Source organism: Nothoprocta perdicaria, unplaced genomic scaffold (assembly GCF_003342845.1).
Source record: "Nothoprocta perdicaria isolate Ctin4 unplaced genomic scaffold, notPer1 scaffold_35, whole genome shotgun sequence".
NCBI lineage: Eukaryota > Metazoa > Chordata > Aves > Tinamiformes > Tinamidae > Nothoprocta > Nothoprocta perdicaria.
The window spans coordinates 3,801,751-3,828,296 of record NW_020455588.1 but is presented as its reverse complement, the minus strand read 5'-3'; the positions used below and the strand labels follow the sequence as shown (position 1 = coordinate 3,828,296).

General features: G+C 41.3%; 1 protein-coding gene across 3 annotated transcripts in view; it reads right to left on the bottom strand.

The window, feature by feature from the left end:
- PAM (peptidylglycine alpha-amidating monooxygenase) overlaps window positions 1-26,546 on the bottom strand; it is a 69,818-nt gene that overhangs the window by 2,445 nt on the left and 40,827 nt on the right. The window contains exons 14-23 of one of the 3 annotated variants that reach the window (XM_026044065.1): window positions 16,726-17,031; window positions 13,053-13,182; window positions 8,534-8,650; window positions 7,904-7,976; window positions 7,150-7,357; window positions 6,391-6,591; window positions 5,309-5,427; window positions 3,397-3,496; window positions 2,032-2,085; window positions 70-267 (exon numbers count right to left, since the gene is read on the bottom strand). In XM_026044065.1, the coding sequence (XP_025899850.1) occupies window positions 70-267; window positions 2,032-2,085; window positions 3,397-3,496; window positions 5,309-5,427; window positions 6,391-6,591; window positions 7,150-7,357; window positions 7,904-7,976; window positions 8,534-8,650; window positions 13,053-13,182; window positions 16,726-17,031 (1,506 nt within the window). The remainder of the gene's footprint in view (window positions 1-69; window positions 268-2,031; window positions 2,086-3,396; window positions 3,497-5,308; window positions 5,428-6,390; window positions 6,592-7,149; window positions 7,358-7,903; window positions 7,977-8,533; window positions 8,651-13,052; window positions 13,183-16,725; window positions 17,032-26,546) is intronic. The other 2 variants (XM_026044066.1, XM_026044067.1) reach the window with 2 other exon arrangements.

The window sequence follows — 26,546 nt, the reverse complement described above, 5'->3', positions numbered from 1 at the left end:
GCGCGGCGCTGCCTGGCAGGGCTCCTGTCCTGCCCCATGTAGCTACTCTCTCGAGCTACTCGCCGTTACCTCCGTAGGCTGCTGTCTTCCGCCACCGAATGAAGACTAGAATGGCCAGCAGGACGACGACAGGGATGATGAGGAGGGTTGTAATGAGGACGAAGGAAACCCCGGTGCTGGCCTGGCGCACCAGGTGCTGCTTTTCCGCCTTCTTGAGAGGCTCAGTTGATTGTGGGCTGTTTTTCAGTTTGGTTTCTATAATTGTTTCTGAGTTAAAAAAAAAAAAAAAAAAAGAGAGAGAAATATATATCTATATCTCTATAAGGAATCATATGTATCAAGCAACACAAAGAAAGGTCTTAAAGGAAAAAAACAGGGTACCTCAAGTCTTGAATAATAAGGAAACAGAAGACAAACATTTATGAGACAATTTTAATTCCTGCTGGTGACATCCCAAAGCAAGACGGAGTCTGAATTGCACTACTTTCTAGGAAGGATGCCTTCTCCTTTCCTCTAATAACGAGCTATCATTTAAAATCTGGGCAAATCCTATAAAAAACCCTAATTTCTGCACACAGGCGTATGATTTATTTATCTATTTAAAAATCTCCTGATAATAATTCTGACATAAGAAATGAAAAAAACTAAATCCAGTATGCTGTATTATCACAAAATAGCAATCATTTATTGTTCTTTCACATAAATTTGTGACCAAGGGCTAAACTTGCAGAACTGCTACCTCCCACGACAGACCTTTGGCTCCTGAAGTCCTGAGTGTTTTCCAAAACTGCATCCAGCGATTCCTGCCTATTTCACTTCAGTACCCTAGGCAGTTTCAGGGATGGGTAAGAAATGACTTGCAAATGCCCATGTGGTGCTACTGGGATCCTTCCCATACAACCCCAGAAGTGTCAGGTAGTTTCCTAAGGAAAGCTCAAACGCAATCCCCTACGCCCACGTTCATTACACCATTGATGCTGCAACACTTCTCTTCTGCCTGATTCAGGAAGCCTCGTGCACCAGTAGAGATGAAATAGAAGGATAATAGTTTTGGCATTTGCAATTTCCCTGTTTATACTGTCAGCCTATTCCACTCTGTGCTTGTGTTTGGCAATTTGGAGCTTCCCGTATACCTCTCTGTATTCACAGGCCTAATTCAACCCACAGAAGCTCTGAATTCAATCAAAGAAAACCAGCTGAGAACAACGCAACATTTTACCAAGGCCTCTCCAGAGCCAGGTACCGCTGCTCTGAAAGGGAAATGAACATTTCCTTCATCCACTCAGGAGACTTATGAAACAGAAGATTAATGGTTTAAAATAATTACTTTTCATCTCCCTGACTTATTATCTTACCCCTTTCAACCTCATCTATACATGCTTCTTATCTCCTTTGATTAAGTCCCAACACTTTTTTTTTTTTTTTTTTTTTTCCTCTCTTCATTTTCATGCAGACAAATTGGGGGGAAAAAGAAAGTAAATCTCAGGAAATAAATCTGAATGTGCAGGATGTTATTTTTTGGTTGAGCAATGTAACTGGCAAGGCTGAAAGGCCACAGAGGGAGATGAACCAAATGCTGTTTCAAGTAAACCCGCGGGGCGGGAGCGAGGCAGCCCTGGGCAGCAACTATCGCCCTCCCCTTGCCGAGCTACTTCTGCATCCGAGGGAGCTGACACAGATCCCAATCTGGCCACAGCAGATGGTGATGGGGAAAGGCTGCTGGGGCTGAGCTGGCGGTTCAGGGCCTGCGAAGCGCCTGTCACCGACGGAAAGGAAACGTTGGGATCGGCTGCAGAACAGGCGTCTCCCAGGTAGCAGGGCAGCAAGACACCTTCTCTTGCCTCCTATGCCCTTTTTATCCTAGTAACTGCATAAGAGGATGGGGACAAGCTAGTCAGCAGTTCTCTCTTCCCAAAGTTCTCAGCACGAGCAGCCACAGTAAAATCATATTACGTATTATCATAGCACAGTCACACAGAGCCACAGTATAAAACAGAGGGGCCCTTCGTGTCCATTATGTATCATACCAACCTTTTACTTCCTGCACCTCGATGCCAGCCTTTTTAACTGACCGATGCTCCATTTCTGTAAGACACAATTGCTCTTCAGGACAAGTGACATTTTAAAACAACGCCCAGTGACATTTCCCTGCTAGCTTCCTCAATGCACCACACATCCCTGCAGTAAATAGTTACGTTAGCATCTGAATGTCCCCGGGGAGAACCGATATAAAGCATTCAATAGCTCACCACCCCGTTATAAATGAATATTTCTCACGCTACGGAGAGCTTTTACGGGCATGTGTCCCTCCAAAATCAGAGTCTTCATTGTAATCAGAAAGGTGATGGGCTAAAGGCTAGCTGATAAGCACTGCTTAGTTACTGCAGTTTTATACTGCAATATATGCTACAGAAGAAAAAAATACACAGGACTTTTTGTCTGACCTGGAAGTGGTAAGTGAATCCAGTATTTTTGGGGTCCTCATATGTCTTTGAATAAAGCCTAGAAGTGGTTTTGCTCACATTACTATAATCAGAAAGAGCCACATCCAGGCAGACTTACAGCTTATCTAGTCCAGTTTCCTTTTATCAACAGCAGCTGGTACCAGATGCCTCAAAGCAAAATCCATGAATTATAAACAGATAAATATGGAATAACTGGCTTAGCCAGAAGTTCATTTATAACAGCAGACTGTTCAGCTGGTTGACTAACGCTCTGAAGCCTGAGGCTTTGTCTCTCATATGGTTTTTTTCCATCCTATATAACTTAACAGTGGATTATATTGTTATTGCTATGAAAGGTCTAATCCCTCTCTGAACCCTGCCATGTTAATGTCTGACTAATCAGGTTCCGCTCCTTGAAGTCAAGCAGCTTGGTTTGGGGGTTACTAGATTAAACTGGGAAGTATTTCCAATTAATGGCAATAGGACTTCAAATTACACAGGATTCCTTTTCTAATGGTAAATACTCCCAATGAGATGACGATCTATGTTGACTGGTGGCTTTATTTCAACCCCGAAGAATTTCTTATTTGACAACCCCTAAGGAAGTAGTGGGCTTGACAGCAAAACATACGTTAAGAGAAGTAAATAAAATCCACACTAAAAAGCTGAAGGGCCTTGCTTTTGTTTAAGCATGTACTAGCAACATGATAAGGGATACTGTGAGGCAAGTGCCTTCTGATCCCTCCTTCTGTGACAAATCAATTTATGTGCCTAGGACTCTTCCTACCAGCATACATAGCAAAGTGGTCTTTTAAAAACATCTGAGCTGCCACATGCAGCTTCGGGCAGAACTCCCAATATACTAAAATTATTATTAAGCAACCAAAGTTTTGCCAGCGTTTACTTATCCGAGGCTCTAAAGTTGGGACACTTGAGAACAAAAAGAACACACTTTCTGTGGATGTGAACTTCCATACTGTTCTAGCGTGAACATCTCCAACAAACACTGTTTTATCTTCTGAAGCAACAACATCGTGTGGCATCTCAAAGCTCTGTAAGGACAAACAGTCACAGGTTACCTAAGAGTTACACACTCACAGCCTGACACAAAATTAAAAGTTTGGTTTAACCCTGAACTTGGACAGGTCCTTAGACTTGAAATCATAAGAGACTGTGGTGGCAAGGCCTAATATGAGCAAAGGGGAGGAATTTCCTACCTCTTGTGTGTGTTTGCTTTCTCTAGGGACATCAACACAGAGATTGCTAGGCATATTCCTGCTAAGCAATTTATATCTATATTCTTGCAATCAATTTTATCCTCTGAAATAATCCATTTGCAAACTCAGCTTGCTACCACAAGTATCCTGCACACACAAGTATCAGCTATAGTAGTGAACAGATGTTTAAGCCAAATGTAGCTTATCAATGGGGGGTTATTTTTTGTAATCATATGGCTATACTCTCACTATAAAATGACATTTTTTTTAAACTTTTAAGCAAAGGAAGCAACCTTAAAGGCAGCATACCAACATGCCACTGGAACAGCAGCTGTAAGTATTGATACACTGCTACTGTATCACTCATTCCCTATCAACTCAGCCCAAATCTGAGCTGTTCCTTCTCCCAAGGCAAGGTGCTGGCATTTGGTGGAAACACATCACTGCTTATTTCACAAGCAAGGATTTTAATGGATGAAACCCCTAACTTACTAGAGATGACGTATTAGACTCTTTAAGGCATGTTATAGACAACAGTTCATGAGAAATACCAGAAATTATATTATAAACAGTCTCTTAGTCATAAACACAAAAGCTACAGACAAGTTTGTGACACAGGTTGAAGATTTGACCACTTAACCTTTGGTTTTTACAGACCAGGCTCTTCTGCTTGGCTTTATCCTTCAAATTCATTTCTTGCTCTGAACCTTGGTATCCACAACTAATTAAATGAGGAGCTTCCACGAGAAGCAATAAACTGCTGTTTGCTGAGTAAATTCCAAGGTACCTCTGATTTGGGAGACAATTTAGAACTAGTTTACTGAACAACTCAAAAATATCTGCCTTTATTCTGAAGAAATGTCTTCCCAACTACTACTGCTGCTCCCCAGAGCCAAAAGATCCAAAGGTGAGGAAAGTTCCACTCTCCTAGAATGGAGAAACCAAGGAACCTGGAGTAAGAAACCACCCATGAAGGTGAAGCCTCTACAGAAGCAGGTATTGCTCTGGCCTGGGTACCTGTCCTGAATCGTCTACTCTAGATGTAGGAATTAACAAGTTCTTCCCCAAACCAGTTTTCCTATCACTGGCTTAAAACTGGACTGCAAACAACACAGCATGCATGCTGCCTAGCACAGGATGCCTAGCATTTACTCTTCATTATAACACAATTTATGGGACTTTACATTATTTTTTTTAAACAGTACACATAGCTTGTATTTACTTTTATGAAATATTGTGTCAATTGTTTAGCCTGAACTTCTGCACTAAAATTCTGCAAAGAAGGGATGTGGCCATACTATTCACTGCTCTCCGGCTCAGGAATATACTCTTTCTTTTTTGTCATCCTTCTAGTACCTAAATATAAGAATATATCCAGACTTTCATTCTTCTCTTAAATTAGCTTTTAAGGACAGTCTGCCAACAAAAAAACAGACTTCTCCTAGCGGAAGGGTCATCTTGAGGCTTCAAACATGTAGCACAGGTAGAATGCAAGGCTCAAAGTTCAAGGGTGTTTGTCAAGTTCATATCAAAGAATGCCTTTTGCATACACTGTGCGAAACATCTCATTTTCCCAAGTGCCTTACAAGTGAAGAAGATGTTGCCAGCATTAATAAGATGCACAAGGCAGCCTGTGCAATACTCTACCTTTCTAACAGGACTGAAAGTATCAATTATCTCTCCGGTAGAGAAGTTCATCACAAATCCTTGCACTGGTTCCGTCTCTCCAGGATAAGGCATTCCGTTAACGGCGAAGAGGAGACCACCTGCAACAACAAGCACGCTGCTTTTGCAATCCACACGTTGCTGCCGCTCCACCGGCGGGAGCGGGTGTCACAGCACAGCTGAAGGCAGCTGTCCCCAGGAAAGACAGTGAGCGCGACACAGCTAACTCCATAGGAAACCCCAGCGCTGCAGGGAAGGCCGAGGTGTAACTCGGGCTTCTAAGGCATGGAAAACTTGCCAAGACAACAGGATAAAGCTCAATCTTTGTGTTGATTTTATTGCTGAAGGTGCTGAGGAGACTTCCCCACTCAATATATACTTTTTTTTGTAGTAGTAGAGAGGTCAGAGGAGCCATCTCGGTTTGAATACTGAAGGTATGAGACAAGTTAGAGGTTAATATTTCACTGGGACTAGCAATGATTCTGACTGCCATCCCCAGTAAGACGGTAGAGTCCATAACAAAGAATAAGGTTCCTGAGTACATGGATAAGCATCCTGGTATTAAATGTCTAGCCTAATAATACAGTAATCCTTAGTCAGGCTTTAAGAGGAAAAACAAAAATCAAAACAAAAATTTAAAAAGCCCACAACTTTTAAGAACTGTTTGCTTTCATTTTTTTTTCTTTTCTGAAACTCAGTAATTTCCTTGACTGTCTGGAAACCTTTTATTTTGCCCTCTAATGGAGCTTGACATGAATATTTTAAAACATTGTTATTAACTAATTATTTGACTGTGCATCACAGAGAAACAGTCTCATCTACTCGTGACATCATATTTAGGGAGTCAATTAATCATTTCTCAGGAGCAGACATCATATGCTATGCTTTTTTTTCTCCTTCCCAAAATAATACAGTTCTAAAATTCTCCATTACATCCGCATACCTTTGAGAGAGAATAAATATCTAGGATACACAATAGCACTCTTAATGCAATGACGCTGTATATTGTGACATAGTGCCATTAAACAAGCACTTGCAATGCGAAGAACACGCGAAGCAATTACCTGGCACATAGGAAACAGCAAACAACTCTCTTCCAAATGACTTGTGCTTGATCTCCCTTAGGAACTGCCCCGTCTCCAACGCGAAGCACTGGATGCGACCGTTCTCCCTGTCTGCGACGCAGAGCTGACTGAATTCAGGGATCAGGGCCAAGCTGTGAGGGATACGGAACTGCCCGGGTCTGGCTCCGTCGGAAGAAGTGCCTGTAATGTGAACCACCCAGAAGTGTGTGAAGATGCACACTGACACCATCATCCCTGACTAGAAACCACCATATTCCACCTAATGCATAGGAAAAGAATAAACTTGGTTTGCTCCCTCATTCCCCCCCACACTTCTTAACAGCTTTATTCATTTAGGTGAGCTACACTGCTCTACCCTGCTGTCTTTGCAAAATCTGAATTTATGCATTGGTTAGTTCTCTGTTAATACTTGGAGTAGCGGAATGCTTGACACACAAGCCTGAGTTGGACAGAAACGTGCCCAAGAACAAGCTAGCTAGTTGTTTAGGACAATCCCCTAATACTAAGGAATTTATAAATACCCACTTTGGCTAGCTGTATAACCAGAAGTGAGAACACCGAAAGGCCAAAACTCAGTCAGCACCTTTGAAGATATTACTGTAATGGATCCAAAGAAAAGAAATAATGTCGACAAGCTCATGGCCCGTGATGGCAGGAGCTCACAAAAGCAGTGCTATCAGCTCAGCACCGCAAGCTCGACCTGTACCTTCACCCCACTGCTGGAAGCTCGACCTGTACCTTCACCCCACTGCTTGAGGAAGGACCCGCTCGGAGAGAACTGGACGATTCGGCTGTTGCAGTAGCCGTCAGAGACGTAGATGGTGCCGGTGACCGGATCCACGGCCACATCGGTTGGTTGACAGAAGTGGTTTCTGTCACTGCCCGGTTGCAGTGCCGTTCCTAAGAGCAGTAATGGCTCTTTATCATCCGCTCCCAATTTGAAAACCTTTTTGTTAAGTCAATGGGAAAAGATAAGAGGTCTTAATTCTGGAAGATGATACACCAGAGGGATAACTGCTTATGGAAAAAAACTATTATTTTGGCATAAAATAAACACATTACCAAACATGACCTTAGTATATTGACTGTGAGATCTACTAGCAGCTATTACAGAAGTGTCAACTCTTGGAAACATCTGCACAAAATAAAAATTTCCTGTGATTGCCATACATGGCTTAGCTTTACATTCAGAGTATGGGAACATAGGAATTGCCAAGCAGAGCTACAGTAGGATCATCTGTTCTGTTACAGGGGAGACACTGTTTTAAAAGAGCAACTTTCATTCCTGCTTGTCCATGTAACAAATTACTCCATACAACTATATGCCACTATGGTCCTGAGCTTCTTTTTTTTTTTTTTTTTTTTTTCAGGTGTTTTCTTAATTTGCTGCAAACAACCTTAGCTAAATAAGTGGTATCAAATTCATAGGAACTACAGAAATTATCTTTGGCATAAGTTTTAAGATGTTGACATGGAGGCTTCAGAAACATACCTGATGGAGCGCTACATCAGTGACCCAGTAGTTACCATTTTGGTCTATACTCAAGCCATGCGGTAAATAAAATCTGCAATCACAAATATCAAGGGATTGAATAAAAAAAATATGTTTCAGGAAGAATAATTTAAAAGAGGGTTTTCAAGATTTCACTTTTTATTCTGAAAGCCACCAAATGCTCTACATAATAACAACATGTAGCATTTAATGAAGGAAACAGCTTTAAAAGACAGAAGCTTCTCAACAGGAGTTTCAACTTTGGAATTCCCTCCATCTCAGGTACATCACCAGGACTAATATTTGTTATCTTTAAGGATGATATACACTGGCCACCTCTGTTTCTCTTAATTTGTTTCTGTTAATCTGGCTAATAGATGAAATTATATGAATTCCTAGAAAGCTAAAGCAGTGAGGATACCAAATGGGAACTCTCCAGGGCAAAAATAAATGAATAAATAAATAATATATATGCATATATATGTGTGTGTGTATACACATATATATACACACACACATATACACCCCCCCTAAAATTAAAACTAATTTTATATACCTACATTAGAACTTTAGATATATAAAGTTAACATTCTTATGCTAATTTTTGCTAATAACAGCAAAATAACTTACAGATTTTTGCCCGTGGAATGAAGCAGTTGAGCATTATTTGGATTCAGCACCAGAATGGTGTCCTGTTCAATTGGTCCAACTCCTTGTTGCTGATACACAAATTTGCTGTCAAAAGAGCTACACAGAAACATTGGAACATAAAGCTAAGATTAGCAGGGCCCACTGATGGACAACACATGTAACTCAGACTTGAGTTTTGCAGACCACTTCTGGTCCTTTTTCTTTTTTTCTGCCATTATGCAAGAATTCTACTGTGAGATGTCAAGTCTTCCTGCTGAGGTTATGCACCCAGTCAACACACCAACAATCAAGGCAAACCTAAGTTTTCTCTTACTAAAACAATGAAACAAACGGACAAAAATCTTTGACTCCATGAAACTGCATAACCTAACTAAAAGCACAGATAAACATCAAGGCATAACCATCCATACGAATTGGTACACACTATCTGAGGTATTTGATTGTGACTAAAATGCTGGAACACATGACATGCTCCCCCTCTTTGACCCTCAATTTTTAAAACCATTTCTTCAACCCCTAAAGAGAAATCCAATTCTGATTGATGCAAGATGGTAAACAAGAATACACTTGTAACAACAAAGGCCACAAGCACAGCTTTTAAAGCTATCTTGTATACTCCTAGCAGCCTAACCTCTGCATTACATTAAATATTCATGTACTGAGAATATTCAATGTGGCAAAGCAATTCTGGCTTCATATATAACCAGCAAAATATACGAAGTGTTTAAATTTCTGCAGAGACTACAATTAAAAAGCAATGTTTCGACATTACCATTATGTGGAGTAACTACCTGCTGCTACCTACTTAGTTCCTGACTGAAAGCAGTAAATCCTGTTTACTATGAGTGGTTATGCAGGAGGTGATAGCTCCTTAAACTCTCCGCTAAGCCCTCCTAAAGACTGTTTGTCTTAATCCTATAAGGAGATGCAGGGTAAATAGCGCTGGCTCGCACTAGCCTAGTGATGTTCAATGTGCTTATTTGAGCCCGGTTCTGCAGTTTCCTTCTTCAGCATCATTGAGAGCAGCTGCCTACGGAAAGGTCTCGGGCTTTTAAACAGCTTTACTAAAAAGCACCGCCCTCCCCCAAATCACAGGCTCCATTTCAGTAAGCGAAAGGGGTCCAGGAATCTAATGCTCTTAAGGACTTATTCTAGGAGGGGATGGCCACAACTGGGGGAGCAGCACTAGGCGGACTATCCTCATGTCTGGCCAGGCACAGCATTATCCTACCAAGCTTGGCTAATGCTGTAGCCTCACATCTGCTTGCAGAGAAGGCGACGGGGGCCAGGAGACTTCTTCTGGCTCCCACACGATTTCCTGCTTTCCACAGCAGCACGAGAGAGATTTTGCACACCTGATTTATCTTGGTTAAAAATGTTTCAGTCTGTCCTACACTAATGGAGTCACTTAAGACAAACCGGAGAGAAAAATCTCTCCTTTCCAGCCTCAGGCTCCGTGCAAGTTACGTGGCACTATCCATCAGCAGAGCTAATCACAGAAGAGAATCTTACTGACTGAGCGGTCCTGCACAAAACCCCAGGAAAGCCAACTGCACCTCTTTGAAGGGCTGTCTACACAGCTTAAAAACATGGGCATCTTTCCCTGCTATGATTTTGCTTCTCACTAACAGCCCTGTCCATGTCTGAAGCGTTCCCTGTCAACCACCACCTAGTTTTTTTCCTGAGAACTGAGTGTTTTGAGGATCAATATGTGACTGGGTAGTATTTGCAGCAAAGGAAGCCCAGGCAGCTTTGACTGCAGTTTTGGGAAAGGTCTTTCATGCACCTGCTCCCTAGGAAGTGCCCTTTTGTCCAGGGCTAGCAACTTCCCTCTCTCAAGAGCAGAGTGCAACAAAATTACCGGCACTCTCCTCTCCCTAGGGTTTGAGGCTAATCCCCAACATAATCAATGCTCCTCTTTTCAACTGATAACGGAGGACACAAATTGTACTGACTACCGCTAGTTTGAAAAAAAAGAGTCAGTCCAAGCTGAGCAGCTCACTATTACACGCCATACTGCTCTGCTCTCAGCATCGTTTTCTACGAGGCTTTGCAGTTTGCAATCCAAGCACCTCTAAAACCCGCAGCGTAGGCTACTGCCTCTCCTTCCCACCCTCAGCACACTCCCCTTGTTATTCTTCTGCCTTCCCAGCTGGTGGCTTGCTACCACGCGCAGCCTCTATGGGCTACAGACCCGATCCAGACGGGGCACCTGCTCCCCCAGCTCCGGCAAGGGCACCGCTGGGCTCTGGCCGTGGGGGACGGACACCCGGCCCTGCCGCGGGGAGGCCGCTGCTCGGCCTCCGCTCTCCTGTCCAGCCACGGCGCCCGGAGCGCAGGAGCAGCCGGCCAGCAAGGCACCTGATATTCCTTGTTAGCCCTTGCATAAATGACAGGCATTTTTCCTTTTCGCCACAAAAACCCAGAAGAATTTTCAAGTAATTCACTGCTTGGCGGGCCGAATAGTTCTCATTTATGTCCCTGTGAATAGCAGGCACAGCACACAGCACAAAAGACGGCTCTCTAACTGAGGAGGCTGTGGGGTAAAAGAATATGACTCATGTAAAAGGTTCTTTTTTTTCTTCTTCTTTAAAAAAAAATCCCTCACAGGAGGAATGTTAAAGCCACTGAAAAGCTGCTACTATATTAAAGGCCTGACATGGTATAGCTGTTTTTGCCTTCTCCAGCAGAATACAATTGCATTATAAACCAGCACAGACCGTTCACTCAGCTACATTTAGTTGAATAAAAATCCAGCTTTTATAGCACATATTAATAATGCATTGGCAACATTTCTGGAGTGTCTAATAGCACAGATAATTTGTTTACTTATTCCTATACCGTGCTGGTGGAGCTCTGAAACAGAGGAAGAATTCTGGGCCTTAGGGCTAGATTCATCACTTTTATGATTTGCTGAGGAATATTATATACTCAATTAATTGTGTATTTGCAAGCTAATAATAAACATTAACTCACAAGGCTGATATCTTCCTACGCCTCCCCCAACCACATGCAATAATCGCCCTCAAAAATAACCATTTCTCCTTCCTTGTTATTGAAAAGCATGGAGATACACTCCTTCCTTCTCAGCACGAGCCGTGAGAAGCTCTCCAGGCTCTTTCACACACCTATGTTGGAGCTGCAAAGGAAAAGGGAAGGTTCTGTCTGTCTGTAGCTTCTCCACCCACTGGTTGGTCTCAGATGGTCCAGGTTTTGTGCTCGGGACTGCAGGAGCATCTCTACTGCCAGCCTCCCAAAGCACATGTTTTACAAGTGCGCGATGAAGACCAAAAACCGGCCTGTTCTCAAACATTTTCGATTCAGTTCTTCCTTCAACAACACACAGAACAGCATCTCTAATCGCAAGTAGGAGGACGAGAAGAACCAAATCAATAGCAGCTTTTACCTGAGGTCTGAGTAATGCACGTTGCACCATGCGTCATCCTTTCCAAATTGTGCAGTCTATATTTGCACACCCTTGAGCTGGAGAGCGGCTGATACGGCACGCGCATGAGACACGCAAGCGGCTGCCTTATCTCCTACGTCAGGCTATTTATCGTGCCCCTCAAACCCAGCCGCACAAGGAGAAATCACCATAAAGCAGTGCTCTAAGCATCATTTGTCACTATGAATTCGAGAAAACTGCTCTGTTTTTTTTATAGAAGTCGCTTCATGAATTGAATGAAGATAAAAAAAAGTAAGAGAAGTTGATAAGAAAATCAAAAAGCCTACTTAAGCCACATCATATTCTTTTATAAGCAAAGATTATTTCTCCCTGTGTTCTGTTACAGCTTCATGGCATTTTTTCCCCCATAGGATGTCCATCTGAATGTAAGACATACTGTTTTCAAATTCACAGATAAAAGGCTGTAACTTTAACATAGGAAAATCATACTTATTTGGAATCTTCTGTTTTTCAGATAATATACCTTTGGGTCAAAAACATTCATCGCAAACACTACAGAAATCCTCATTTCAAGTCCAGACTTGTTTTTTTGAGATACTAAATGCTGTCCAGCCAACTGAATAGATCAAAGCCTTTTTCAAGCAAGTGCCCTGTAACATCCCAGCTCTGTTGAGAGGTCATCAATGCAAGAGAAACCAAACTGTACCCGAGCTAGCCTTGCATCCTGCAAGCTCGTGTCCTCACAGTGGTGTAATACACTAGACCATTGTTCTCCCAGGCCAATTAGTCCTGCTAAACTTTATAGGGAAGCAGGGATGATTAATGTAGGTGAGGATCACGCTCACATGGTTCTCCAGCTTTGGGACTTGAGGTACTAGGCTTTCTCTGCAGATACATTCTTGCTGTCAAAAGACCTGGCAGTCCCACAGCCCTGAAACTGCCACTCGCTCCTCTGGAGTTTCCCAAAGGAACTTTCAGGCAAAGAGCAGATAAATCTCAGCCTGGATGGGAGAGGAGCTGCAACCTCGACACTCTTTGGCGTGGACACCAGCCTGCTCTTCCACCGTGCTGCTCTGGCGAATGTCTACTCACTTTTCGTCCCAAATGTGGTCACCTCTGTGGAACACAACAAGGTTATTTTCAGGGTCCAGAGCCAACCCAGACACTTGGCCTAGCTTGAGGTCTAACCCAGGCCAGTCCACCACCTCTTCTATGTGGAAATCTATCAAAGAAAGAAAGAATACAACAAAATAAGGCATGTTCACTTATTTTATTTACATAAAAACAGAAAACTGGTTAACTGCCTTTTGGTGCAAAGGTTGTTGGGGGCCACACGAACATTTTCTTACATGCAGTACTTCTATCAATGCATTGCAGTTTAATTCCAGGCATTATTTTAATCACAGGAAAGCACATCTCATGCACAAGCACTGCCATCCCCATATGTACATGGTGACAGAAACTTTAAAACCGCTTTTGGCTCTGTTCTTTCCTCCACCTCACCAGCATACGGGTGCGCAGGTACTGGATGTCCTAGGAATGCTTTCTCTAGTGAAAGACTGCAAGAACATACAATTACCAGCCAAAATCAGCAGGCAAATTTATATACTTCTATGATTAACCTAAAACAATGTATACCAAACCATGGACCACCCAAGTCCCTAAATATCAGAAGGGTTTAATTCAGGACTAGACTAAAATAAATAAATAAATAAATAGGAGAGAGAGAAAAAAAACAACTTTTAACATGAAAAAGAAAAACTCAAGAAAGCAAGAAAAAACTTGTCAGCAATGAGAAATAGGTAAAATAGTAATCCTGTGAATTTTGTCTGTGACCTTTCCTACAGCAATCACATCCATTAGCTCTACCTAAGTTCATATCCTAAGCCAAATAATACTATGTCTATAAAAGGGAAAGAGATGTCTAAAGAAGAGATCAAGGATAGAACTTTTGCCATTCTTGTGCTTTAGCTCACTGTTTTTAAAAACAAATATTGAGTAGTTTTGCAGTAATATGTATCTGGTCTTTTACACTATGTACGAAAAGCACAGTGGTCACTTGCTAAATGCTATTAAAAGGGTGGGTACTTTTTGTGCACAGAGTCCTTAAATCTTAACGTGCCTTGATGCTCCTCAATCTTTGAGCCTTTACCAAAAGAAAATGGAGGGGGGAAAAAAAAGTGCTAAACATAGGAAGCCAAAATTCTGGCCTCTGTAAAATGGTGGTTTCCAGAAGGCACACATCACAAAATGCAAAATCTTTGTAGATGTATACTGAGAAGAACAGGAAACACACAAATGGAGCAAACAAAAATACTTTTCCCCATTAAAATTATTTACTATCATTTTCTTTCTTTCTTTAAATCACTCTTTTGTTGTTAATGAGATTTCTAAACCAAGAACTAGATCTTTAATCTTGCAATTTCAAGTAATTCATTTGATTCAATAAAACTACATAGACTTAGCACATGCAAATCTGCCTCTAATCTCTCTACAAGTGAAAAAATAAACCCTCTATTTACTGCTAAAAATACAATTTATTGTCCATAAATCTCAGCATGCTCTTTTTAGCTCTTGACTTTACAAACTTCATTCATGTTGTGTTTATCTGCTCCAGTCAGAATCATTTAAATCTTGACTAATGGAAGCAAGCACTGCACAAAGCAGTTTTAAAATTGGAAAAAAAAAAAAAAAAAAAAAAAAAAAAAACCACCACCAACAACAAAACCCACTATTTGCTGTAATTAAAAGGCATAATTTCAACAATTTAATCAATGCTGAACAACCTACCAACTGATTAGTGGCAAGTTGTAATAAAATAGCACTGCAGTAAAAGCAGGAATAGAAGATTATAAGCATACGATCATAATCCTTACTTAACATACTGGCTGCTTGTTATTTCAAGCTGTTACATGAGTTAAAAACTGCGATATTTAAAGGAACTAATAGTTTTTAGTTTAGTTCAGTTTAACAATAGATTCAATTCTGGCAATTTTTCGACAGTTAAATGAAATGAATGCCATACCCTAACAGGAACTAGGATCTGGTCTTCTGATATTCAGAAATCTTTTAAGATCTTGGTAAGAAGAACTGGCATCGAGCCTATGAATTTGATAAGCAAAGATTGTACATGCAGCCTTAGGATGTGGTGTGTGTGTGTGTGTGTGTATGTGTGTGTATCACACTTTAAATATATATATATATATCACTTTATATATATATATATATATAAACTATATATATATATATGGTTATATATATCTTTTAAACAAGACAAAACAACTCTATACTTCAATTCTTCTAGGAACAGAAGGCTCTGTCAGAGAAACAAAGTTCTGTTCTTCCAATATGGAAGCACTTCCCAAACCAGACACTAAACATGCACTAGAAGACTTGATTGCTATAGTAATTCTGTTGTCAAAAGATGGCACCGACAGCTTCTGCAATTATCCATTCCTGTAACATGAGCAACATTACAAAAATTAAAACCCAAAAATAAAGCTTCGGTGCTAAACACTTAAGACCATCTCAGTTTTGCTTTTTGACACAATACAAAAAGAAATACAAATAAAAATAAAAATAAACCTGCTAGTAGTAACGCTAAACTGTGCTTTTCTGCAGTCGGGACCGGTGCCATATTGCGTGCCAGTCAAACCATCTCTTCAGCTCACTGAATAGAACGGAAAGGCATGTTCCAACTCCCTCCCCCTCTCTCCTTATCCCATTTTTCCCGGCTGAACTCAGGGAATGGCCTTTGCAGAAGCGCATGCACACATTCACCTCCTAAGCACGTAAGTAATGCTAGCTGCTCCTGGAGTTACACTGATGATTTGCACTTACGTCAGGCACGGGACAACATTTCACTTGTTCCTTGCCTGCACGCCCATCGCTTGGCAGGCTCCCATTTAAAGCGAGGCCCATGGGAGAACACTGGGAAGTCCTCCTCTGTGGTCTCGTGCTAAACACAGCCCCTGCATTTCTGCTGTGTTTGAACGGAATGCCAGAGGCAAGCAGCGATACTCCAGGTTAATGCTTGGAAGCAGACAAAGGGAGGCAGGTGAGGAAGGGTGCACATGCAGCAGCACCGAGGGCAGCAGGTGCCGAGGCCACATTAGCGCGGGGGAGCCAGCGCGGGCGGCAGCACGCACAGCAAGAGGCACGGAAAGCACACACGGCTCCGCGCTGCCGCGGAACCTGAAGGGAACGGACCGTCAGCCCGGGGCAAGGAAAGGGCCCGCCTGGAAGAGCAGGCTAGCCAGGAGCAACGGAATAATAATGCTGAGGAATGGTTCAGTGTTTACCACACTTGCTAGATGACAGGAAAAGAGCTCTAGGATTAAGAATATAAATTTTATAAAATCTGTTATCTGACAAACCAAGTCATCAGACAACTACTTATAATATAAAGGTTATCTCAGTGAGCCATTTCATAGTAGTTAGTACTTAAGAAAATGCCTCCCTCTCTGTGACGACTCTATTCACCTGGGTTGAGCAAAATTGATATCAAATTGAGAGTCTTGAGAGTGGAAAAAAATCCTCCACATTCCAAAAAGCACCAGCATATTTCCATCTGTATACATTCTTTCTTCATAAAGAGGAAGAAAAAACTCCCACTAAAATGGCTCTAAAACAGAGGGAGACAGTTTTAATAACTAGGAAATTTGGTGGAAAACACTTTTGAATACCAATTGACATTCCCTTCAGATTTTGCTAATGTGGATCACAGCTCTCACATTGAATGTCATGATTCCAGCTCCTAACCCACCTCCCGTATGGTCTTTCTCCCAGCTCCCCTCACCACGTGTAGGCTGTTGTAAAGACAAATGTCTGTTCTCTGGTGGCCTCAGGGTGGATTCTAGTCTGTGGAATTTGTGAATTCTGTCTCTGACAAGAACAGCATTGTCCCTCTCCTCGTGATTTGTGACCTCTCTGGCGAGATCCTTCTTTTGGACTACATTAGCAATCTCGGCCACAAGATCCGAGTCTGCCTTTTCTGTAGGGTTATACTTATGCACATGAACAACATCTTCCCTTTCGCCTAGCAGCTTGGAAAGGAGTGAATAGAAATCACCTGCACAGAAAAGAGAAAAGATGAGGAGAGGAGAAAAGAGAACAGTTAGATTGCACAGTCTTCTATAATTTCTGCAAAGTCTAATGTGACAAACGTTATTCAAACAGTCATAGGCAGATGCAGAATGAGAGGACTGCTCCACAAACCTTCATCACCTTAGATTTACATGTAAATGCCCACTCTTACTAGACATTTTGCCATCTAAAAGATCACAGCCCAGCAGAGATATTCTTGCGGGGTGAGGAAGAAGGGGGATGCAAACACCCCTCAAGTGGATACTTCCTGAAAGCAATATTCATAGTGAGATTAATCTGAATTAGCAGACTACTGCAGACTTTTATATATATGCATACACAACAAAGAGATAAAAACTCTATAGTTTCATCAACTTATTCATTTACAAGCAGCAACCATACATTTGAACGTAAATTTCTTTGAAATTTGTCATTTGTCACACAAAAGGTTTGAGCTGTAAGAAAAAACCTCACACTTGCAAATGAGACTGCATACAACAGGCTGCAGAAGGAGGACTGTTAAAGGCCACAGCAGTCTATTACATTCGTAGTTCATGAAACTGTTGCAGAACCACCCCCTTTCCCTAAAGAAATTACTAATAGCCCTCAGTCATGGCATCAGGTGGGAACAAAGGGAACAATATTTTCAGTGTCCCTCAACCCGCTCAAAATTAAATCATGCAAAATCCACAAGTCTCACTTGGCAAAAACAGTCAAATTGTCTGAACTGGTTTTCATCAAAACAGCTTTCCTTTAATCCTAGAGAAGGGATTTAAGTGATAACAAGTATATTTTCTACTAACTAGCAGATATCCAACCTGTTTGAATTGATTAGCCAGCTAATCAAAGCAATCTTTGCTGCGTTAAATTACACAAGGGCTTTTAGAACCAACTGCAGCTACACCATCTGAATGGAAAGAGATGTTCAACATGCACTTGGATCTCACTTATCTATACTTCTATTTGACTTAAATACAAATTACTCATAATCAAGAATTTGTGTGAGTGCACTGTATTGTGAAGAGGAGGAGAAGAACAAAACTAAAACTGTAAGCTTTCACAAAGCAGGACAGAGCAAAGCCTGCACTAGCAGCTCAGAACAGAGGCAATTACATCTTCTGAAAATGACCTAAAGAGACTCTGTCATGTTTATAAACAGTCCTAATTTAATGATTTTTGACTAGACTTCCACTACTTGCCCTTGAGAAATAAAAACTCCCAGGTGGAAACTTCTGACAGAAAATAATTACAGAAGTAATAGGGCCAATTTCAATGAAATGAACAAAGAAAATTAGATCAGAGGAAAAAATTGTTAATCTGGCATGCTCCATAATCATCCTACTGCCACTCAACTAGTCCAGCTGCTGATTCAGAACAAACCCTGACATTCAAAAAGGAGGCTACAACAGCATTTTGCAATGCAAACCATATTTACTCTGAGAAAGGTTTAGAATTACTTGAATTAGCTCCTCTAGACTCTGCTCAAAGCAGCCAGGAATTGGCACTGATGTTGGAATCCTGGAATTTCCTTTACCTAGAGAACCACAACGAGGGGCCACATGCTCTAGGTGACCCTGCGTGAGCAGGGGGGTCGGACTAGATGACCTCTGAGGTCCCTTCCAACCTTAAGCATTCTATGACTCTATGATTACAGTGGTCTTCATGGGCCTTACCTGTATTTTCGACCCACGCATTTGCCCAACAGTTCCTTTCGCTCGTGCAAACAGGAAGCTGAAGCCCTCTGCCAATTCTTGTCATGACAGCACTGCTCACAGTGGCGGCAAAGCAGAAAGGATGGGTGTAGAACTGCAAAGGGGAAATAGTTGCCTCGAAAACTTCTGCTACCTGAATGTAGCCAACTATTTCCCAAATTCTACACACCTAAATGGAGGCTCATATTATTTGCGACTAGCTTCTTTAAACTTCCTTTCTGATCTTCAGCTGGATACCAATACAATTATGAGCAATATCTTAGAGGTATTTCCAAGTGCATGACTGATAATTGACAAGCAGCAGACTTGGGCTGTCTCTGACCAACAGTTACTATCTGCAGACAGTGCAGTATCCAGCAGCCACCAAAGCCCGATGCAGCATTGCCACCATACAGGTGTCTCGTGCTGGCTGGACCTGCTGGTGCTTGCTCTCTGGTAAGGTGAGGAAACCCACGGGGAAAGAAGCACAGAGGCAATGGGTCTGGCGTTACTCGTTTGGTGCTGCCCGGGTCGAGACAGCCCGATCTTTCCACAACCTGGGTGGGACTGGAGAAGAAACACAGAGGGGTTGAACTCCTTACTCTTGCTGTGATAATTAGAATTCCAGCACGTATCATTTATTTTCTTCCAATCAGCCTCTGGAACATAACAGGAAAGCTGACCGACTCGGGTGCTGTTAGAGAGAACTTCTCTAAATACATGAATTCCTTACGCTGTGTGCAAGTTGCCAGGAAATTCCTCTCTGGAATACAGCCTAGAGTGACAGCTACCAACAGCTAGTGTTTATTCTCTATTGGGGATAATGCAATAGCTGTCAAGACCATCATCTCCAGAATGGGACAACAAAAAAACATATTCCAGAAAATACATATTTGTATTATTTAATGTTATGTTCTACATACTAGGATTTTTTTTTTTTTTTGCAGAACAGCATTTTAAATAATCATAACATCAGTAATTTCATCACAAACTGATGTGCACCTGTGTGAGCTGCACCTCAATGTGATACAAGTTAGTTACTCAGTTCAGTTAATGACAGTACAACAGCTCTGTAACTTGACCACTGAGGTCTGGCTAGGAGCCACGTGGTGTTGAACTATCCACATGTGGAAACAGTCCACATTCTTCAGCTCTCTAATGTGGTTTTCCCTGTCTTGAGGCAACAGCCCCTGTCCATGGTTCTCATGCAGTCAACATTATGTTACTGGAAGTGTCTGTTCCTGACCTGGGTGAAGTTTCTGGCCGTGGTGCTGCAAGATCAAGCTGGGAGAGAGGGGAGAAGTTCAGTCAAGGACAGCCTGGCAGAGGCTGCCAGGCTGAGGTCACAAAACTGGTAGGTTTGTCTGTTCTCAGGAAGGACAGCGTGCTGAAAAATAAGCCAACACCGAGCCCCCATAAAATTTGAACAACCTCCACTGTGAGCTCTCTATGATGAAAAACATATCTGACACTCAGTATCATCATTAACATGATTAATATCCTTTAGGTAGAAAGAGTATTGTCCTGTGACACATCAACACAAAGACTTTGTGCTTGGCCATTAACTGTTCCTCAGCAAAGCTGCGAGTACCGTGGTAGGGCAAAACATCATCAGAGTTATCCTTTCCAGCACCCTCAGCTATTACAAACGTAACTCAGTTTCTAGAACAGGAACACAAAACAGGCAGTCCAGACATGACATGCATATCTCCCTGTCCCTTATATACCAGGTATGAAAGCACAGCTGTCAATATACAGATGTGAAAATTAATTTTGCTGCATTTAAGAAAAAAAAAAAAGAAAGAAAAAGACATGAACACCCCCATTGGTCCAATAATACTCATCTCCAGCATTCTTAAGCAGAATATGAATTTGTGTGTTGCGAATCACCTCTTTTGAGCATGTCTGATGCCACATGGAGCCAGTGTGTTGTTCCCTCCAAGCCCTATTGTCTCTGCTGTCACGGGAGCAGTAAGCCTTTCCAGGTGGGCTGAAAGCAGGTGCAAAGGGGCCAAGAGCTACAAGCTGGGCTCACCTAAAAATCTCAGGTAACATGCATAAAATATGTTAAGAATCACATGGGAAAATCTGTCCTCCTGCTGAAGGACACCTTCCTGACAAACAAATGGAAACCTGGCTGCAAATACTATCTTGAATATTGTAACCTTGCATCTAAACCCCTTGCCCACCTATCTGTCAAAACCAGAATTTTCACTTACGGTGTTTGTTAAAGAATGACTTTCTAGGGCTCTTTGATGAAGCTAAAAAGGTGATCCCAACAGGCATATACAAGACAGCACTGCTGTCAGGAGAGAGCGGCAGAAATAACATAGAAAGCCATAATAAAAGTGAATAAACTCTACTATCTATTTCCTGGAAAGAACATTGTCCAATTTTCACATAATAGGCCAAAAGAACTTTGAAAATGGTGTCTCCCAACTCAACACTTGACACTCAAATCTGGTCAAGCTGGTTGCAATCCAGGCTGTGGTGAAAACCCAGTGCTTTCTGAAATTAAGAACTGCTTCAGCATAGCAACTTAAGTTTCTACTGGTTCTCCCAAGGATGAGATTTTTTTAAAAGATGAATCTCTGTTGTCTTGTCAGTAGAGGTGTTTTTGCTATGTAGTTTCCCTGCTACCTCCATAGACTTCTCCTGTACTATTTCAGACGGTGTCCTAGTGCTTATTCAATCACTGAAAAACTCTTAATATTTTAATACTGTATCTCTAACATTTAATTTAAGAGTTAGCATTCCATCTCTCCATAGCTAGGTACAACACGAACTGTTAACAAATTCTTGACTCCTAAGAACTACAGAGAAGTTTGCAAATTACTCAGCCGCCCTCTCCTTTCCCTGCCTCTCCTTCCTCACCAGTAACACCACCACCACCAATCATTTTTGTTACAATGCAAAGTATTTATCAGCCACTTGAAATGATTAGCTGTAAACACATTGATCTTACTCTATGGGACTGCTGTCCTCATTCAGCTAGATTACACACATTTGCAGTTCAGGCACACCCTATGACTACTTCACCTTCAATTTTTATTTCATGCAGTACAAATACGCCCGCAAATACATTTCCTCAGACAGAGCAGCACATCTGAGGCTATGTTTATTAAAGAGTCATTCTGCTATCTCCAGTTTGGTTCTTTTATAGATCTAGCACCATCACGTCTAAAAAGGGCATTTGAATTGGAAAAAAAAGTCCAGAATAAAATAAAAGTGACCCTTGTTGGGGCGTTTCATACTTGTACTATGAATTATTCACTGTAATGTCCATCAAAGCCACAATCATTTTTCAGAACCCTTCCTGGGTGCATTCAACATCAGCTTCCATCTCTCCAGAGAAGCTAAAAGTATCACAAGAAACTTTTCCACCTGTTCGCTGTTCACTAGCCTTTTAACATTACAGAAAACAAAACCAGAAGTCTATCCACACGTAAGAATCAAAGAATATAAGCCAGAGGAAAACCAGTGATGACTGAAACATTCAAATTGAAATGTCTTCTTTTCATACTGACTGTGCTCTTCTACTGCTTAGACATGCTTGCTGTAATTTTCAGTCTTCCTAATTCTACTTCCCTAAATGTAAATGTTGCTCTTAACACCTTTCAATAACATGTTTTTCCAAAATTTAATTCAGTCACAGTTCTATTACTCTTAAGAGACCTCACTGAATCTTTAGCATCAAAAAAACTCAAAGTGTAAAACTTCTAAAAATTTTTCTAAGTATCCCATATCAGTGCTAGAATGCTAACTTGTCCTTCCTTTCAAGCTTCAGCCCTCCTCCACCAACCGAAGACATTTTAACCATCCAGCACACGCACTAACGAGCAAAATAAAACCTTTAAGATGAATTTTGCCAGATTTATTTCAGAAAGCACTGTAACTCATGGCTATGTGTCCTGGCACAAGGCAAGCACACACCAGTTCTACACTGCTGCCTTGCCCTGGCTAGTTGGTACCACCACAGGAACGTTCCACATTACATGGCAGGCAGAAGATCAGGGACTCTCTTCCACCTCCTTTTACCTTCATCAGCAGGAAAGTCTATTTCAGATGCAAAAAGCTTTGTTCAGGACATTTTTGTGGAACCAAGCTTTCCTGAAAAATACACAGCTCAGCAGCAAAATATGCAAGGCTGGAGAGACATTTCAACTTGCAAAGCGACGCCGGCAGCACCGCACAAGTGCTGTGGAGAAGCATCTGTGTGTGCACATACACCCAGCAATGGGAGGAAACTAAGGGCCAGCCAGGCACCCAAAGAAGCGAAGATGCACCAGAATTACAGGCAACCTTAATGCAGCTCCTTTTCTGCCTGCATTAGATACCGTGCAAGTAAAGTTTATGGCATACTCTTTTCCAAAAGATCCCCTCTGTGTGATCAACAGGCACTCACTACACATTTGTGTAACCTGATTGCAAATATACCCTGAAGCACTCCCAAGCAATTATTTAAACGAACAGAAGGGCTTCTCCTTTCCAATTCTATTCTATCATCTTTGTTTATGAAACACTCACTCATGCTGAATTACTTCAATACCACAGCCTGTCCTGTGAAAGCAAGGGACGCTATTATTGCTATTTAGCTAGAGCTTATAGCTAGACTTGTCATTTAGCATACATTAATCTTGGGTGCCCACCTCGAAATAGCTCAAAGTGCGAGTTTATAGGGTACTTATATCACATTACAGCAGTATATTACATGCCATACGTTCCAAGCATAACTACAGGCAGTTTCAGTAGGAAACGGGTATGCGCGGCACTACAACAAGATTTAGCTTCACTTGTTGTGTCCCTCCGGAATGATTAGGAGCGCAGATCAGAAAATAAATAAACAAACCAGGCTTCTCACAGGTACTCAGCTGCTTAGAATCGCTGATGAACTTTCTGGTGGAGACCAGAGGAAACATGTTCTTCTAACAGATGGCATTAAATTGCCCTACTCCATGGAGCTCTACTCTTCTAAGGTATTCTTGGCTTTACTCGCTGCACACTTTATCTCTGAATCAATGAAGATGATGACCTGTGGGGACTTTCTCTGCACCCGCTGCCTCACCACCTATGACTCATAACTCAAAATCGCTTTTATATATACACTAAACTCAAACCGTAATATTGATTTTAAATATGTGCAGCTTAAATGAGATTTCAGTTAAAAACTACAGCTTTGGAAAGGGGATATCACATAAACCACACTGTCCTATCCAAAAAGATACATCTTAAGTACACCTGTACTGAACTCTACCATTTGATGTCCTGGAGTAATTTATGTTCATGAAAATGAAGAATTAGTGGGAACTGAAAAAAGTAAATTGCCAGTACAAACTGACCGGTACCGACAGCAAAAGAATGGCAATCTTGACTGCTGCTTCAGAGCCCAGCACAAGAGGCAGAAACACACAAGGTGCATTTTTGGTAGTAACTTTTAAGCATCTCAAGGTACACAAATAAGAATGCACTTTTGTTATTGCCATAATAAACATTAATAGCAGAAGTAAGATGAAAATCCTCTCTCCTTTTCTCTCTGTCTCACATATGTGCGTGCTTATGTTTTTCTGAAAGAAAATTCTCATCTAATTTTTGGGTAGGATTTTTGGTTTCTGTGCTGCAAACAAATTTTTAGTTCAAGTCAGCCTTGACATTTTCTTAATTATATAGGTATTATATAAACACTATATTTTACAAATATATAATTTTAAATATAACTATACTCATTGTACTAGGAATAATACTTGCCCCTTCTGCTTCAAAAGAAGGTTTTTGATTACATCTAATGCACATAAATGAGATACAGAAAGTAACAGACACTTGATTAAGGGTCTCCTCTCTCTTCCGTGTTGGTCATTAAGACAACTCCTTTCACTGTATCTGTACAGCTCCCAGGTACAGCAGCAACTACCTTGACAGCCGAGGCTGCCTTACTGCTTGTCTATCAAAACAGATCTAAGCTCTTTGAAGCATGTGTCTGTCCCAAATACATATATATATAATATGTGTATATATATATATATATATTTATGTATATATATATATATATATATAAAGAAAAAGACCTCTAAACATTACAATAAGAGTTGGTCAACTCTGGTCAACTACTTATTTTTCAATTCTGGTAGCGAGTACATATTATTCAACTACATAAATGAATGGAAGGGTATTTCAGTGCACGCAAATACAACTTTTACATAGGCAGTCTTCTATTTCTGTGTCTTGGCAGTGTAACAGCTGTTGCCTTTTTGTTCAGCAACCCCTCAGTTGGCAGGCACCACGGCCGGATCGCACTGCTTCACCGACAGCATTTGAAGACCTCTAACTAGCAGAGGTCACGCACTGTTTTCCTTCTACAAATTGTACTTTTGTCATATCCACTGCATCTTGGGAACACAGCAGCTCACGGTGACCTTTGAGAAGAAAGATTGATTATACGATGCCACCCAGGCTACCGCACGGAGAGTTTTGCACAAACAGAAAGGAACACACGGAGGTGTTTTTTTCCCCACAAGGAAAGAGGAGAGAGCTAGCAGACATTCTGGGGAATGCTATGAACACATAACAGCTTTCCAGGACTCCACCTACTGAATCCAATTTACTCATGCTTCTATTGATGAACAGGAAAGAAATGTAACCGATACACGTTTTGCTGAGCGCAGGGCACTTGGTGCTTCTGCAGGAACAAGGAGCACTTAAATATGCACAACTGTCTCAGTCGGTTGCATTTGCGATAATAATTAGCTTTCTATCAACAGCTTCTGCTCACCTGACATTGCCATTAATGCTTCAAAAGCCCTATAACAAGGTCGGCTTCATTACGGCAAGTAAGTCTTGTTTAATTTTAACATTAAAGGAATTCAACTTTGTCGGCTTTGCTTGTGCTGAATGATGGTTCCCTTTGTGATGATTGCCATTTATTTCAACATATTTACACGGCTTATTAACGCGCTTCTCATTAGCGGAGGTGGCAGAATGGATTCACGTGTGAAATGAGAAGTTACAGCAAAAGCCATGGTAACTTCTGGAGATGTCTGTATAATACACTGGCTGCATGTAGGAGAAAGCACCTATAGGCAGGAATTCCGTTTTCATTTTATATAATCATTATATACCTATTCATTCAATATTCAATCTGTTCTTTCATTCACTTATATATCCATTCTATAGAAACACTGCTGGCAGAAATACTTTCATAGAGCAGTTTTTTTTTTTTTTAAGCTTAGAGACAACGTCTGCTTTGAGACAAACACACAGATTTAGTATGAAACTGTCTCATCGATCATCCTTTATTTTTTCTATTCCCCAGATTTGCAAGTATTTGCAGGGCATTTTTTTAAACAGCATTTCAGAAGTAATAGTGTTTATTTTCATTATCTGAAGCTAAGAAGGGAAAAATGAAGTTGCTACAATGAGTCATCCAGGAAGAAAACAAGAATCTGTTAAAATATGTGAGGCAAAACACAGAGTTATGGAAAAAAACATCCATTGAAGTGCTATCTCCAGAGCTAATCAAAGGCTGAATTTAGTAAGCAACAGCTCAGCAGCAGTAGAGCTAATCAAAGCCTGAGTTTTTGTGAATTTGTGTCTTGAAGATAAGCTCCTTTATATAAAGTTTCTCATGCCAGACCATAAAAGGAAAATATATTCCATGGCTTTTACCTCAGGAGAGTTATTATCTACCTCCGTGTGCAACCTGCGCATGGGAACACACAGGGGCTGGGGATTTTGCCTGCACCCAACATGAGGAACCTTCACGTCTTTAAGAGCTCTCTCAGATTTGGGTCAGGCTTATTCAAGTTATTGGAAGGTA